At 42.0% G+C, this 15,435-nt stretch overlaps 1 protein-coding gene across 3 annotated transcripts in view; it reads left to right on the plus strand.

Moving 5' to 3' along the window:
* Positions 1–15,435, plus strand: part of CCSER2 (coiled-coil serine rich protein 2) — a 198,143-nt gene that overhangs the window by 45,964 nt on the left and 136,744 nt on the right. For all 3 annotated transcript variants that reach the window (XM_073685860.1, XM_073685861.1, XM_073685859.1), the window contains exon 2: positions 13,579–14,929. In XM_073685860.1, the coding sequence (XP_073541961.1) occupies positions 13,612–14,929 (1,318 nt within the window). In that variant the 5' untranslated portion in view covers positions 13,579–13,611. The remainder of the gene's footprint in view (positions 1–13,578; positions 14,930–15,435) is intronic.

Genomic DNA, 15,435 nt, shown 5'->3' on the forward strand with positions numbered 1-15,435 from the left:
AATCCCAATATAATATAACATTTCTTTGGTGAAATTTAACAACAATCATTTTAGCTGACTGACAGCTCAATGTCTGCTTTAATGCTGGCCATGTTTGCATATTTTTATTCGTATAGTCGGGCAAAATAACATTTGCTGTGCTCGAGGGCTTTGAATGAACAATCTTTGAATGAAGGTTGTACGTCCTTCTCTCTGTGGCATTAATCATATAAGACTGTGGCAATGTATATGGACTAAATGTGTATGGTCGCATCAGTGAAGTGATTGTACAATGGACATTTAATGATTCAGCCTACATCGGTCTGATTTGTATGGCCACTTTATCTTCTGAATCTGATTAGCCATAACAGGAGGAATGGACTAACAGATTAAAGGGCAAGATATTAAAGGGGATTTTTGCTATGTGATCTGAGAGCAGCATGATGTAGGGGTTGAGACGCTGATTCTAGCATTGTGTCTCTTTCTGGCCTGCTTACTGTCATTTTGATACAATCACAGTTTTCTCTGCAGCAGATCTAGCAGAGCTCAAAATGCTGATTCTTGTATAACATCACCCATATCACTGATTGCCAGCTTTCTGTGTACACTGTGCAGTCAGCTGCCAATCAGTGATGGGTTGGGGTTGGACTAACAGGCACGAGGCAGCTTGTCCTGTCATGATACCCTGCTGATAAAACACTGATTTTAATGTAACAGCAACACACAGCTTAGTAAGTGACACATTGCTGGAATCGGGGTCGCTGCCCCTATATTTTGCTGCTCTCAGATATAGCAAAACCTGCTGACAGATTCTCAGCTTACATTTATCTTTTGATGTCCTTGACACCTGAATGCAAAAAATGACGTCATCTTATAAATGTTCTGACTGTATCAGTCATATAATAGATGCACTTAAATCCTTGTAAAAAGGGCAGAGCTGTGTCTGCTTTTCCTGTATGTACAAGACTAGCAGCGAACTCTTGTGTCTGCCTTTTGAGTAGACGGGGGCATTTTCTTTCTTTTTTGGTCTTTGTTTAGTAATCCCCAAGGCTTTAGACTTCAGTAAGTGATGCTCCTATGAAGTCTTCATGGTTTAGTAATTCGTCGGTTATTGGGCCCAGACTATTGTGTGCTGTTTACTAAGCAATGAATTGTTGCAGATGAAGTTTCTTTCCCATAGAAGTATAATGAAGCCAGCGATTGCCGACATTAGTGATCCATTTCTATTCTCCGCCATTGCCTTGGCTAAAAAGCTTCTGATCTGTAATTTGAAGCTGACTTTTATTTCCTTTAATTCCTTCTTTTCATGTCTTTAATGTGATGTTTGTCATATGCTCATTTTACTCTCTGGATATTGTGCTGCGATTGTATTTGCCCACTGAGCCATTGAGAGTTGTGGTTGGGGCTGCTGCTTTCAGAACAATCAGCCGTATGAGCCATTGTACAGGGGCCAAGGTTGTGTGACGTGTGTACAGCCGCCGCCATGCATTTGCTGCACACTACGTATTTAATTTAGCTATTTTGCAAAATTGCACTGAAATTGGCACTCAGGAAACTAAAAGAGGTTTTACGAGACCAAAGGCGCTTTCACCTGAAACCGCATCATCCGTGCGCTTGCTGCTGGTTCTGGTCCCACAGATCAGCCCTAGTGAATACGCTGCATATCTATTGGTTAATCTTTAACCCCTCCAGGACAAGGAATTTTTGTTCCTCTTCTTCAGAGAGCCATAACGTATTTATTTTTCTATCGACATAGCTGTATGAGGGCTTGTTTTTTTGCATGATGAGTTGTAGTTTTGAATGACGCTATTACTTTTACCATAAAATATACAAAAAAATGGGAAAAATATTGCTAGTGGGATGAAATAGTGAAGCAAATGCAATTCTGCCATTGTTTGTTTTGCTTTGTTCTCACCGTGTTCGTTGTATAGTAAAAATTACCTTGAACCCAGGTCAGTATGATTACGGTGGTACCAAACTTGCTTGGAATTTTCTAAAAAATTAATCTGTAACATTTTATTTTTCATTCATACCATTTTGGGACACATATATAATGGTTTGATTTCTTTTTATTTTTTTGTAGGAAGCTGTAGTGATCGGAAAATCACAATTTTGACATTTTGAGTTTTTTTCCCTTTCCCCGCACCGCTCCCGCCACATTAACCCCCGCAATGCTGCGATCGAAGTCGATCGCAGCATTGCAGTGGCAAGGGGAGGTGATCGCAATACTCACCGCCTCTTCCGGCCTCCATCGCTGTCTGCCGCGGCTTCCCGGGTGTTGCCATGATGGCCTGATGTCGTCATGACAACATCCGGGTCACCAGGCAGCAGGAACATTGTTTGGTCATGCGCAGTGCACGACCAAACAATCTTCTCACTGTGCAGCGCTGACTGCCTGCATGGCACAGGGATGGTGCTCCCAGAGTGGGGCAAAGTAAAAAAGTGTAAAAACTCTCAAGTGTTTTTTTTTCCACTTTTTCATTTTTACGAATCAATTTGTGAAGCACCTGGGGGTTCCAAGTGCTCACTATGCATCTAGATAGGTTCCTTGGGGGGTCTAGTTTCCAAAATGGGGTCACTTGTGGGGGAGCTCCAATGTTTAGGCACACAGGGGCTCTCCAAAATCAACATGGTGTCCGCTAACAATTTGAGCCGATTTTCCATTCAATTTGTTAGCGGACACCATGTCGCGTTTGGAGAGCCCCTGTGTGCATAAACAGTGGAAACCCCCCACAAGTGACCCCATTTTGGAAACTAGACCCCCAAAGGCACCTATCTAGATGCATAGTGAGCACTTGGAACCCCCTGGTGCTTCACAAATTGATTCATAAAAATGAAAAAGTGGAAAAAAAAATACTTTTTCATTTTTACTGATTCATTTGTGAAGCACCTGGGGGTTCAAAATGCTCACCACCCATCTAGATAAGTTCCCAGGGGGGGGTCTAGTTTCCAAAATGGGGTCACTTGTGGGGGGTTTCCATTGTTTAGGCACATCAGGGGCTCTCCAAACGCAACATGGCGTCCGCTAATTATTCAAGCAAATTTTACAATCGAAAATTCAAATGGCGCTCCTTCCCTTCCGAGCCCTGCCGTGCTCCCAAACAGTGTTTTTTCCCCACATATGGGGTATCTGCGTGCCCAGGGGAAATTGCATAACAAATTTGGGGGTCCATTTTTTCCTGTTACCCCTGCGAAAATTAAAAAAATTGTCCTAAAGTAACATTTTTATGAAAAAAGTTAAATGTTCATTTTTTTCTTCCACATTCCAAAAATTCCTGTGAAGCACCTGAAGGGTTAATAAAGTTCTTGAAAGTGGTTTTGAGCACCTTGAGGGGTGCAGTTTTTAGAATGGTGTCACTTTTGGGTATTTTCTGTCATAATGACCTCTCCAAGTGACTTCAAATGTGATGTGGTCCCTAGAGAAATGGTTTTGTAAATTTTGTTGGAAAAATTAGAAATCGCTGGTCAACTTTTAACCCTTATAACTCCATAGCAAAAAAAAAAATTGGTTCCAAAATTGTGCTGATGTAAAGTAGACATGTGGGAAATGTTATTTATTAACTATTTTATGTGACATACAGTACAGACCTAAAGTTTGGACACACCTTCTCATTTAAAGATTTTTCTGTATTTTCATGACTATGAAAATTGTACATTTACACTGAAGGCATCAAAACTATGAATTAACACATGTGGAATTATATACTTAACAAAAAAGTGTGAAACAACTGAAAATATGTCTTATATTCTAGGTTCTTCAAAGTAGCCACCTTTTGCTTTGATGACTGCTTTGCACACTCTTGGCATTCTCTTGATGAGATTCAAGAGGTAGTCACCGGAAATGGTCTTCCAACAATCTTGAAGGAGTTCCCAGAGATGCTTAGCACTTGTTGGCCCTTTTGCCTTCACTCTGCGGTCCAGCTCACCCCAACCATCTCGATTGGGTTCAGGTCTGGTGACTGGAGGCAAGGTCATCTGGCGTAGCACCCCATCACTCTCCTACTTGGTCAAATAGCCCTTACACAGCCTGGAGGTGTGTTTGGGGTCATTGTCCTGTTGAAAAATAAATGATGGTCCAGCTAAACGCAAACCGGATGGAATAGCATGCCGCTGCAAGATGCTGTGGTAGCCATGCTGGTTCAGTATGCCTTCAATTTTGAATAAATCCCCAACAGTGTCACCAGCAAAGCACCCCCACACCATCACACCTCCTCCTCCATGCTTCACGGTGGGAACCAGACATGTAGAGTCCATCTGTTCACCTTTTCTGCGTTGCACAAAGACACGGTGGTTGGAACCAGAGATCTCAAATTTGGACTCATCAGACCAAAGCACAGATTTCCACTGGTCTAATGTCCATTCCTTGTGTTCTTTAGCCCAAACAAGTCTCTTCTGCTTGTTGCCTGTCCTTAGCAGTGGTTTCCTAGCAGCTATTTTACCATGAAGGCTTGCTGCACAAAGTCTCCTCTTAACAGTTGTTGAAGAGATGTGTCTGCTGCTAGAACTCTGTGTTGCATTGGCCTGGTCTCTAATCTGAGCTGCTGTTAACCTGCGATTTCTGAGGCTGGTGATTCAGATAAGCTTATCCTCAGAAGCAGAGGTAACTCTTGGTCTTCCTTTCCTGGGGCGGTCCTCATGTGAGCCAGTTTCTTTGTAGCGCTTGATGGTTTTTGCAACTGCACTTGGGGACACTTTCAAATTTTTACCTATTTTTCACACTGACTGACCTTCATTTCTTAAAGTAATGATGGCCACTCGTTTTTCTTTACTTAGCTTCTTTTTTCTTGCCATGATACAAATTCTAGCAGTCTATTCAGTAGGACTATCAGCTGTGTATCCACCAGACTTCTGCACAACACAGCTGATGGTCCCAACCCCATTTATAAGGCAAGAAATCCCACTTATTAAACCTGACAGGGCACACCTGTGAAGTGAAGACCATTTCCAGTGACTACCTCTTGTAGCTCATCAAGAGAATGCCAAGAGTGTGCAAAGCAGTCATCAAAGCAAAAGGTGGCTACTTTGAAGAACCTAGAATATAAGACATATTTTCAGTTGTTTCACACTTTTTTGTTAAGTATATAATTCCACATGTGTTAATTCATAGTTTTGATGCCTTCAGTGTGAATGTACAATTTTCATAGTCATGAAAATACAGAAAAATCTTTAAATGAGAAGGTGTGTCCAAACTTTTGGTCTGTACTGTATGTCTCTGATTTAAGGTCATAAAAATTCAAATTTTAAAAATTGCAAATTTTTCTAAATTTTCGCCAAATTTCCGTTTTTTTTTCACAAATAAACGCAAGTGATATCGAAGAAATTTTACCATTATCATGAAGTTCAATATGTCACGAAAAAACATTCTCAGAATCAGGGGGATCCGTTGAAGCGTTCCAGAGTAATTACCTTATAAAGTGACAGTGGTCAGAATTGTAAAAATTGGCCTGGTCATTAACGTGCAAACCACCTTGGGTTGTAAAGGGGTTAATGCCCTCCTTACCCAGGCTGAGAGTTTTGGTGGATGGCCATCTCTTTGCAGGTTTATTGTGGTACCATGTTCTTTCCATTTTGATGATAATGGATTTGATCCGGGGGATCATCAGAGATTGGGATATTTTTTATAACCCAACCCTGACTTGTGCGTCTCAACAACACATTCCCTGACTTGTTTGGAGATCTCCTTGGTCTTCATGGTGGTGCTTGTATAGTGATGCCTCTTGGTTTATGGTGTTGCAGCCTCTGTGGCCTTTCAGAAAAGGTGTGTATATACTGACAGACCATGTGACACTTAGATTGCACACAGGTGGATGTCCTTTCAGTAGGCATGTGACTTATGAAGATAATTACTTGCGCTAGAAATTTTTAAGGGCTTAATCGGAAAAGGGGTGAATACATATCCTCATGCCAATTTTTAGTTATTTGATCCCATAAATGTAATTTATGCCTATATTTTTCTCTCTTCACTTCACCAGTTTAGACTATTTAGTGCTGAAGCATCACACACAAATCAAATTACCAAAATATTTAAACACAGGTTGTAATGTAACAAAATAGGGAAAAAGACAAGGGGGTGAATACTTTCGCAAGCCACTGTATATACTACAACACCACAGCATTGCAATACATAGTGTAAATTGTAAAGGCTGAGCTTCACACGAGTACCAAGGTGGTGATAAAGAGAAGGGAGCGTCAATGATGTCATTTAAACAGTTTGATAGCAGCATCTGAATGGTTAACAGCAGTGATCGGAGCTCAGCTTCATCTGCTGGTGTTAGAGACAGATACAGGCTATGTAGAGCACAAAGCTCCTGCCTGAGCGCGCACAGAGCGGAGTACTGATATGATTGAAAGCATATGGTACTAAGCCTATGCTCTTTATTGTATCCGTACTCCGATGCTGATCCTACAAGTCATCCAGAGTTGGTTTGGAATCCAGAAGTGCTCATTGCATGAAAGGGAACCTGTTATGATGATTTTTGGTGAAATTATTAATATGGCTTCATAGGTCGTAGCACAACAATACGGGGGCAGTCAGGTGGCCGTACAACATGTACGACTATCACATCGCAATGCTCGGACTGGCCGGTGGCTCTCGTGATCGGAGTGTGACAGCTGCATAAAAATACATACTGTCACACTCGTGCGATGCGATTGTGGTCCGTGTTATATGGCCGTCTGACTGCACCCTATTAGTGACATCTGTGCTGTGGTAATCCAGTGCACGTCAGCGTTAGGGGACTGTCTGTAGAGCACTTGTGGGAATCTTGAGGAGACTAGGCGAGGAAGTTGAAATCCAGTTGCCAAGAAGGTTTTGGGCTCAGTGGAGTTAACCCCATACAGGTGAAATTATTGTCAGATCTGTGACATTCATTATGTGTATGCACAGCTTTGGCTCTGTACACTCATGATCAGTAGCCTTCAGGCATCTATGTTGGCCTGCTGCTCGTTGAAAGTAGTCGCGGTAACTACTGAAGTGATATTAAGTTGGACTTAATATCTAAATAAGATGGAATAATTGCTGCCATTGTTTGTCCGGGCTTCATGCTGCCGGGTGCTGAAGCACTCATTGTACTGGGATAATCATTTGAGCCGCGGAATCCTCTGTAAATGTCTCTTTGTGTAGGATGAACAGACCATAATTTCCAGGTCGTTTCATGTGAATATCAACCTCAATAAATGGCTCAATGTGAACCACTTCAATAATACTTAATGAGACCCTGTAACCCAGTGATCTCTTTCATTTAAAGGGCTTGTCTTATGAAGACAACAGCTATCCATATGCCTTATTATGGGGTGGACCGCACTACTCTTCTATGAACCAAAAGGGGGGCCATTCTGTAAGAGATATTCATTATCTAGCCAGACAAGGCTACAAAGTACATTTTTTGCAAAGGAGATCTCGAGTTTGTTTCTTGTCAATCACCACATTCTCACTAACAAGACCCCTGATGGCAATTTGGCTCCTGTTTTACTTGGTTTGACACCTACCATATACGAATTTCAAGTAGTAACGGGGCTTTTAAAGGATTGGCACAGTGATTGTCTTATGCGTTTTAGTTTTATTGCATTTTTTTAATTAAAAAAATTAATTATTTTTATTCATATGTGCTGTTTGTTGGCTGTAGTCACTTGCAAGCACCTCTTTACCCCCCAGGTGATGTCAGCTGCAGAAATAGATGACCTATGCTAAGTATCTGTGTGTCTGTAGAGAGACGGCTCTAGTTATTGCAGTCATGTGATTACAGCAGCCTCTGCATTATGTGGCGTTGATTACATCACGCTCGTGGCCTCCATTTGTTATTTCCAAGCCCTCCGCCCACCTGCTAGTTATTCATCAGATGGAGATTAGTGATGGATGATGTATAGTAACATCTGTCACTCATAGGGTCACATTTTTAAATTGTCTTGTGTGGTAAGGGGTATTCTTTCCGCCTCCATTGGCTTTCTTGATCTGGTCTGAGAGTAGATGTGAGAAGCAGTGGTCGCTGTATGGCTGATTCCGACGTCCATACAAATCGGGCATAGATTGAACCACAGTGCCGACTCGAGCATGACAACTATATATAATATGATATGCGGTCATGCTCAGGCCGGGAGACCTGGGATCAATCCTTGCATTGCGGTCAGATCTCAGACCGGTTTGTACGGATGTCAGAACGCGCCCTATCAGTAATGTGGCAGACAATGATTACTTACTGTCCATGAATTATTAAGGAGAGGGCTGTTGCACAACTGGTTTTGCAAAAAAAGCTCTCGCCTGTACAGTTTTTATACCTTCTCCTTCCCTTTTTCATATGCAAACCTGTAGAATTCCTTGTAGGAGTGCACATACCCAACATACAGCACCGTATGCGTCTGGCCATTACGTAGCGCCTTGTCCGCGGCTCACCTGCCTGCATGGGACCTCAGGGACGGCCTTCACTTTTTGAATGACTGAGGAAGGTTATAATTTTTGTTAAGCCATCTTAAAAGAAATGTGTTGCACAAGGTTGTAGTATTCTTGACCCTCCTAGAGACAAATTGTGCAGGTACATTATGTTGTAACCTATGGCATACCAATCCTAAATAATGACTGTGGATGTAGTCTGAGTAATTTCAGTACAATGAAGTGTAATTAAAATATTGGAGGTGCAGAATATTAAATTATAGCTCCTGAAATAGTGCAGCGAAATTGAAAGGTAATGCGGAGGTAAGTCTGGTCTTTTCATCCCTTCTGATAATTACAATCTAAAGTAAAAGTTTTCCAATATAATTATTCATTATGAACTCCTTCAGTCTTCATAACGAGGACATTTTGTTACTCAGTATATTTCCTAGGCTGCAGATCAATGTATCACAGCAGCAGGAGTCCGTGTTGGATCTGCATGCTCCTTAGGAGACTGAATAGTCACCTAACAATGGTCAGTAATACCTCCGGTGGCCTGTAATAGGGGATATGCCGTAAGCACATGATGGGTGCGAGTCTGATCTGTGAAGTGGCCTGTACGAAGGGGGATATGTATTAAGCACATGATTGGTGTGAGGATGGCCTGTGACATGGCCTGTTTGAAGGGAGATAATAATCTTTTTTTAATAATAATCTTTTTATTTATATAGCGCCAACATATTCCACAGCACTTTACAATTCAAACAATTTACAGACATTATGGGCACTGTCCCCATTGGGGCTCACAATCTAGATGCCCTATCACTATGTCTTTGGAGTGTGGGAGAAAACCGGAGTACCTGAATAAAACCCACACAAACACTGGGAGAACATACAAACTCCTTGCAGATGTTGTCCTTGGTGGGATTTGAACCTAGGACCCCAGCGCTGCAAGGCTGCAGTGCTAAACACTGAGCCACCATGCTGCCATATGCTGTAAACACATGATGGGTGCGAGTCTGACCTGTGAGGTGGCCTGTATGAAGGGGGATATGCTGTAAACACATGATGGGTGTGAGTCTGACCTGTGAGGTGGCCTGTATGAAGGGGGATATGCTGTAAACACATGATGGGTGTGAGTCTGACCTGTGAGATGGTCTGTATGAAGGGGGATATGCTGTAAACACATGATGGGTGTGAGTCTGACCTGTGAGATGGTCTGTATGAAGGGGGATATGCTGTAAACACATGATTAGTGTGAGTCTGACCTGTGAGGTGGCCTGTATGAAGGGGGATATGCTGTAAACACATGATGGGTGTGAGTCTGACCTGTGAGATGGTCTGTATGAAGGGGGATATGCTGTAAACACATGATGGGTGTGAGTCTGACCTGTGAGGTGGCCTGTATGAAGGGGGATATGCTGTAAACACATGATGGGTGTGAGTCTGACCTGTGAGATGGTCTGTATGAAGGGGGATATGCTGTAAACACATGATTAGTGTGAGTCTGACCTGTGAGATGGTCTGTATGAAGGGGGATATGCTGTAAACACATGATTAGTGTGAGTCTGACCTGTGAGGTGGCCTGTATGAAGGGGGATATGCTGTAAACACATGATTAGTGTGAGTCTGACCTGTGAAATGGCCTGTGTGAAGGGGGATATGCTGTAAACACATGATTAGTGTGAGTCTGACCTGTGAGATGGTCTGTATGAAGGGGGATATGCTGTAAACACATGATTAGTGTGAGTCTGACCTGTGAAATGGCCTGTGTGAAGGGGGATATGCTGTAAACACATGATTAGTGTGAGTCTGACCTGTGAAATGGCCTGTGTGAAGGGGGATATGCTGTAAACACATGATTAATGTGAGTCTGGCCTGTGAAATGGCCTGTGTGAAGGGGGATATGCTGTAAACACATGATTAGTGTGAGTCTGACCTGTGAAATGGCCTGTATGAAGGGGGGATATGCTGTAAGCACATGATTAGTGTGAGTCTGGCCTGTGAAATGGCCTGTATGAAGGGGGGATATGCTGTAAGCACATGATTAGTGTGAGTCTGGCCTGTGAAATGGCCTGTGTGAAGGGGGATATGCAGGTTCCCTATTGTCAGCTGGATGCCCGATCAATTTGCCACAGTAGGACTTGCAGATCAAAACGTGACTTTCCAGATGAAAAACTATGGTCTGACCATTTTTTCTTCAGTCCTTGTTTTCAAGAATAATGCTAATGGTATTTTAAATTGGCAGTCCACAATTTTTTTTTTCCCATCCCTTTTTTTCCATGGCGCCCACCACCTGATTTATCTATCACACTCTATTTTTTATCTGTAGTGCACTTACCTCCCTCCAGTTCAACCTCCTCTTCTCTTCAACCTCCTCTTCTCTACAACCTCCTCTTCTCTTCAACCTCCTCTTCTCTTCAACCTCCTCTTCTCTTCAACCTCCTCTTCTCTTCAACCTCCATTTTGATTCCCAGATATCATCCTGTATTTTATTTCTCTATTTTCTGATATCAATCCTATGATGATGACTCGAGCCTTTGATGAATCAGGGAAGCTGAACTGTGATCTCCTACATTATAACTTGGTGACTGGGGCTTTCTGCTCATCATCAGTAACTGTTATAGGAGTTTTTGTCTCCTTTCCCTTTGGAGAACATCATATGTTCAGTACATTGTATTTCTTCCTACAGGTGACTGAAATGGTGACCCTCTTTAGAGAACATAAAGACATTCACTTTCCCAGGGGTCACCTTGAGGTCCTGTTCACTGTAGTTTATATCTGACTTTTATCTGTAACCCCCTCTCACGTACAGCACCATGGGATTATTGGTGCGCTAAAAATAAAAAAAAATAATATTGCGACCCAAATGAAAAGAAGTATACTACAAATTTTCAGAAAGAAAGTATCTAATACTAAGAGTTCACGCCGACGTCCGTGGATCTCAGGATCCTGGACTGCAATTCTCGGACTGGCCACAAGTCTCTTCACCGGAGTGTGACCGCTTCATATATCTATATGAGGCTGTCATGCTTGGCTCGGTTCTGGAGACCCGTGGCTAGTCCATGCATTGTAGTCCGTGATCGGACCAAGATCCACGGACGTCTGCATGGGCCCTAAATAAGGTAATCTTGGCAGAATAAATATATATTGGTGAACTAGTGATCGGATGAATTAAAATTAACGTTAGTGCTACTTTAACTATGCAGCTAGATTATAAGGAAATATTTGTATGCCACAGGACTGTCCAGCTCTTTTGGGGGTCTCTTTAGTGGGCACTCTCTGCTCCATAAGCTTTTATATTCATGTTATTTGAGCATTTATAAGAAGTGTACTTATTTCATGATCTAGTATTTGACAGTCACAAATTTCTGATTCCTTCTGTACGAGTAGTCCACCGCCTCTGTATAGTGTGACTACAAGTGCACTCATGTGTCACTTATTAATTTAGACTTTTCTCTGGATTGTGATATTGATTCGCTGCCCACAAGGTCAATGGAGCGGACACACTGAGCTGTTGTGCTGCTGTTTATTGAGTTCCCGCCTTTCCCCCTAGATTTTTTTTTTTGGAGGCTTCCACATCAATGCCAACATATGCCAGTTGCCCTGCGGCATTTAACTGCTTGTAAACCCAATTACCGTATATAAGAAATGAGGATCTATAATGTTCTTTATGCAATCAGGAGAGGGAATGCGGTTTAGATATTAAAGGGGTTTTCCACTTGAAGGAAAGTGGACCTCAACCACCCTTTAAATGCCGAAAATAAGAAAAACAGTAAAACTGAGCAGGTTCTCGCCCACACAGGGTTCAACGCCGGCTCCTCGCTGCTGCGTGTGTCTCTGTACCTTGACTGCAGCAGTTATGTCACATTGACAGCGTGAATCACCACTGCAGCCAATCACTGAGCTCAGCGGCTCACGCCTTCTACCATTCTCTACCTGCGTCTGAGGTTTACTTTCCCCGTTTACAGAGGTGGAGGTTCCCTAATACTGCTGATTGTTTGGTAAAACTTGACATAAGGAACTTATGAATCTGCTTCTGTACACATGAAATCTTTACATAGTCATTAATTAATAACCTTTTTAAATCATAAAGTGGAAACGCTATCTTTCTAAGCTAGATTATCTGCATTACTGCTGAGCTATGGATTGAAAGGGATATCTAAAAGAGAATTATTATACAGTATTATAATCCTAGCACTGCATATCTTACTTTATTGTGCAGAAAAAAGAAAGAGATGGTGAATCCAGCTCCGCTGCATTTGTTGTTTTCATCAAACAATAAAACCATTTTATAAGAACCTGGACATATTGGGGTGGGTTTATTAAGAAAAGTGCATCACCGTTCTGGCACAAATTGTACCATACACTTTGATATATTATGTATAGCGAAGAGTGGACCCATGGAAGTTCGGGTTTGACCAAACTTTAGTCCAAAGTTTGGTTTGGGTACCAGAACTCTACCAGACCCTGAACCCCATAGAAGTCAATGGACACCCAAACTTTGCTGTACAATGGTCGTAGTAAGAGCTAGAGGGCTGCAAAAGTTTCTCTCTCTTTCTCTCTCCCCTCCCGGACTTCACTCCGAAGTCCAAACGAGTTTGAGTTTTCTCATCTCTTATGTGTTTTAGGTGCCTTTTATACCTCACTAGACCAATTTGATTGTCTTTATTTAGCAGGTGCCTAGAAAAAAGCTCTTTGCCCCAGGAATATGCAGGCTTTCCGCTTTGCTGCTTGATCTTCTTGTTGTCCGCTGTTTTTAGTGCTCTGATAAGCTGTCAGATAATTTTCTGTGGTTGGAACTGCTTTGATGCATTTACACTGACCAATAATTGGGAATGAGCATTCCTAGGATAAATCCTTTCCCGATTGTTTGCTTTTGCTTGTTAGTGTGGTAAAATGATTTTTAAGATTGCTTGAAAATCCTCATTCTCAGCAGCACTTCATCCTGTGTGAAAAGGAGATGTGCTTCCGAGAATAATGACAATCGAACTAATGATCGCTCTGTACACATGGAACTGTGGTGGGCCGTCTAAACAGGCCATTACGTAACTGCAGATCGGCTTGCTTGTAGACGATCGGCGGTGGTTTATTGGCCACCGTTGGTCAGTGTAACTGCAGCTTTAGTTTTTCTAGACTTGTTGACACTGGGTATATAGGATGGTAAATGGAAATAATACAGTTATCCTTGACTCTTTTAAGGTGGTAAAACTCCTCTCTTTATTTTCTTTTAGATCTAACCATAATCTGAAGGCACCTGTCCTCTCATGGAAGAAAAATTACAGGGCCGAGCCTCTTTAGGTTCAAAAGTACCTAAATTTGGTGGACTCAAGTCCTCAGGAAGCTTTATCCAGCGGGTACCCAATGGCACACATACTACTTTGTTGAGTAAATCAAACCTTGTCGGGGAGAAGCACAGTGATCATGACAGGACACCAGAATTTTCATTCAACTGGAGGAAACTAAAGTGTCAACAGAATGGCCAGATTTCTAGAGAACTTCCTAATGCTTTCACTGAAAAAAGGTTTCCTCCGTGCCAGATAGCAGTGGAAAAGGACCCCCAAAAACCCAGGAAACAAAGCAACATGCTGTTGTCACGAAAGGAGGACCCCAATGAAAATGTACTGTCGAATTCTAATAAGTTTCTGAAAGGGATGCAATTTGGAAGGCCCCCCTACTCTGGGCTCAATGGCTGTAAAACTCAGGTTAATGGATTTTACACAAACAAGCCCCCAACAGGTTTACATAGACCAAGAGCTAATTCTGTGACAAGTAGAAACTTTCCAAGTAAATCATTGTCGACCGAGAATAAACCTTTCTCCAATGTTAGAAGATCACAGAGTTTTTCCCATTCGGTTCAGAATTCTTTGCTTCCAAATGCATCTTTGACCAGGTCTCATTCATTCAATAGGGACGTAGATCCGACAAGGCCTTACCAGTCACAACAAATCCCCATGCAAACAGTTTTGAGGCATAACGCCTTCACAAGGACTGTTAAGCAATATGGGCTTTCTGACGGTGATGACCCACAAGTAAGGTCTAGTTTTGCGAAGATGTATTCTGTAGGGTCTTCTCTTGGTCTAAAGAAGCCTGGCTTGTCAAATGGTCCTACTGCGGTTGTTCCGTTGGGTTACAGGATGAACCGTCCATCTCTGCAAAAAACAAAACTATTCTATACCAACAGGGAGAACATCCGTAATGACAAAATAGACCCTTCTGCTGCCCCCGTAATGGGCAAACTGGACCCACTGTCTAATAACACAGCCGATAGACAGGACAGGGAGGTGGAAGATTTGGATATCGATCATTATTCCTCTGGTGAGAACTTGGATAAACTGAACTGTAAGGATAGTTATTACAGTGAGGATGTGGATGAGCTCTCTATTTCTTCCTTGTCGTCATCTGACAAAAATGACCTCAGTGAAGATTTTAGCGATGATTTCATAGATTTGGAAGATGGCAATAAAACGGTTATTGTAGAGACGGAGAGCAAAGTGCCAGAAAAACCTCCTGAGCAATTATTGCAGGACAAGAAGGAAAGTGACATCAGTGATTCAGAAGGATGGATAGGTGTGAATATTTCAGGTACGTTTTTTTCCCCTTATTGTTCCTGTATTTTTGAAATCAAGAAAAAAAAAATGTATGTGCCAGTGGCTTTCAGTAGCTTGTTGGGCTGTGTGCACATGACGACTTTTAGACTCGGGTGAACCCGCTGAATTTTTCAAGCAGAAGAAACGTCAGCAAACTGTCGTTTAGGTAATTTCCTGAGCATCTTTTAGGATGGTTTTTTTTCAGACATCTGTTGTTTTTTTGGAGAATTTTCCTATTTTTTTATTTTTTTAATTTTTTTTTTTGTTTTACTGGCACTTTTCGGTCTTTTTTTCACCACGTCATTGAATAATGAAGAAACCACTAGCATTTTTAAGCCAAAACAATGGCAAAATGCATTGGGGAAGTAGTTTGAGCTTTCCCATTGCCTTATATTATAAAGTACTTTGCGTCTTCGGAGCGGAATAAGCCAGAAGAATGGCCTTGTAACGTATTTTAACTGCTTGGTGTCTTTGGAAACCTGAAGAGTTGTGTGCACATAC

This window comes from Phyllobates terribilis, unplaced genomic scaffold (assembly GCF_046119375.1).
Source record: "Phyllobates terribilis strain yellow unplaced genomic scaffold, ASM4611937v1 Scaffold_5__5_contigs__length_657084704, whole genome shotgun sequence".
Taxonomy (NCBI): Eukaryota; Metazoa; Chordata; class Amphibia; order Anura; family Dendrobatidae; genus Phyllobates; species Phyllobates terribilis.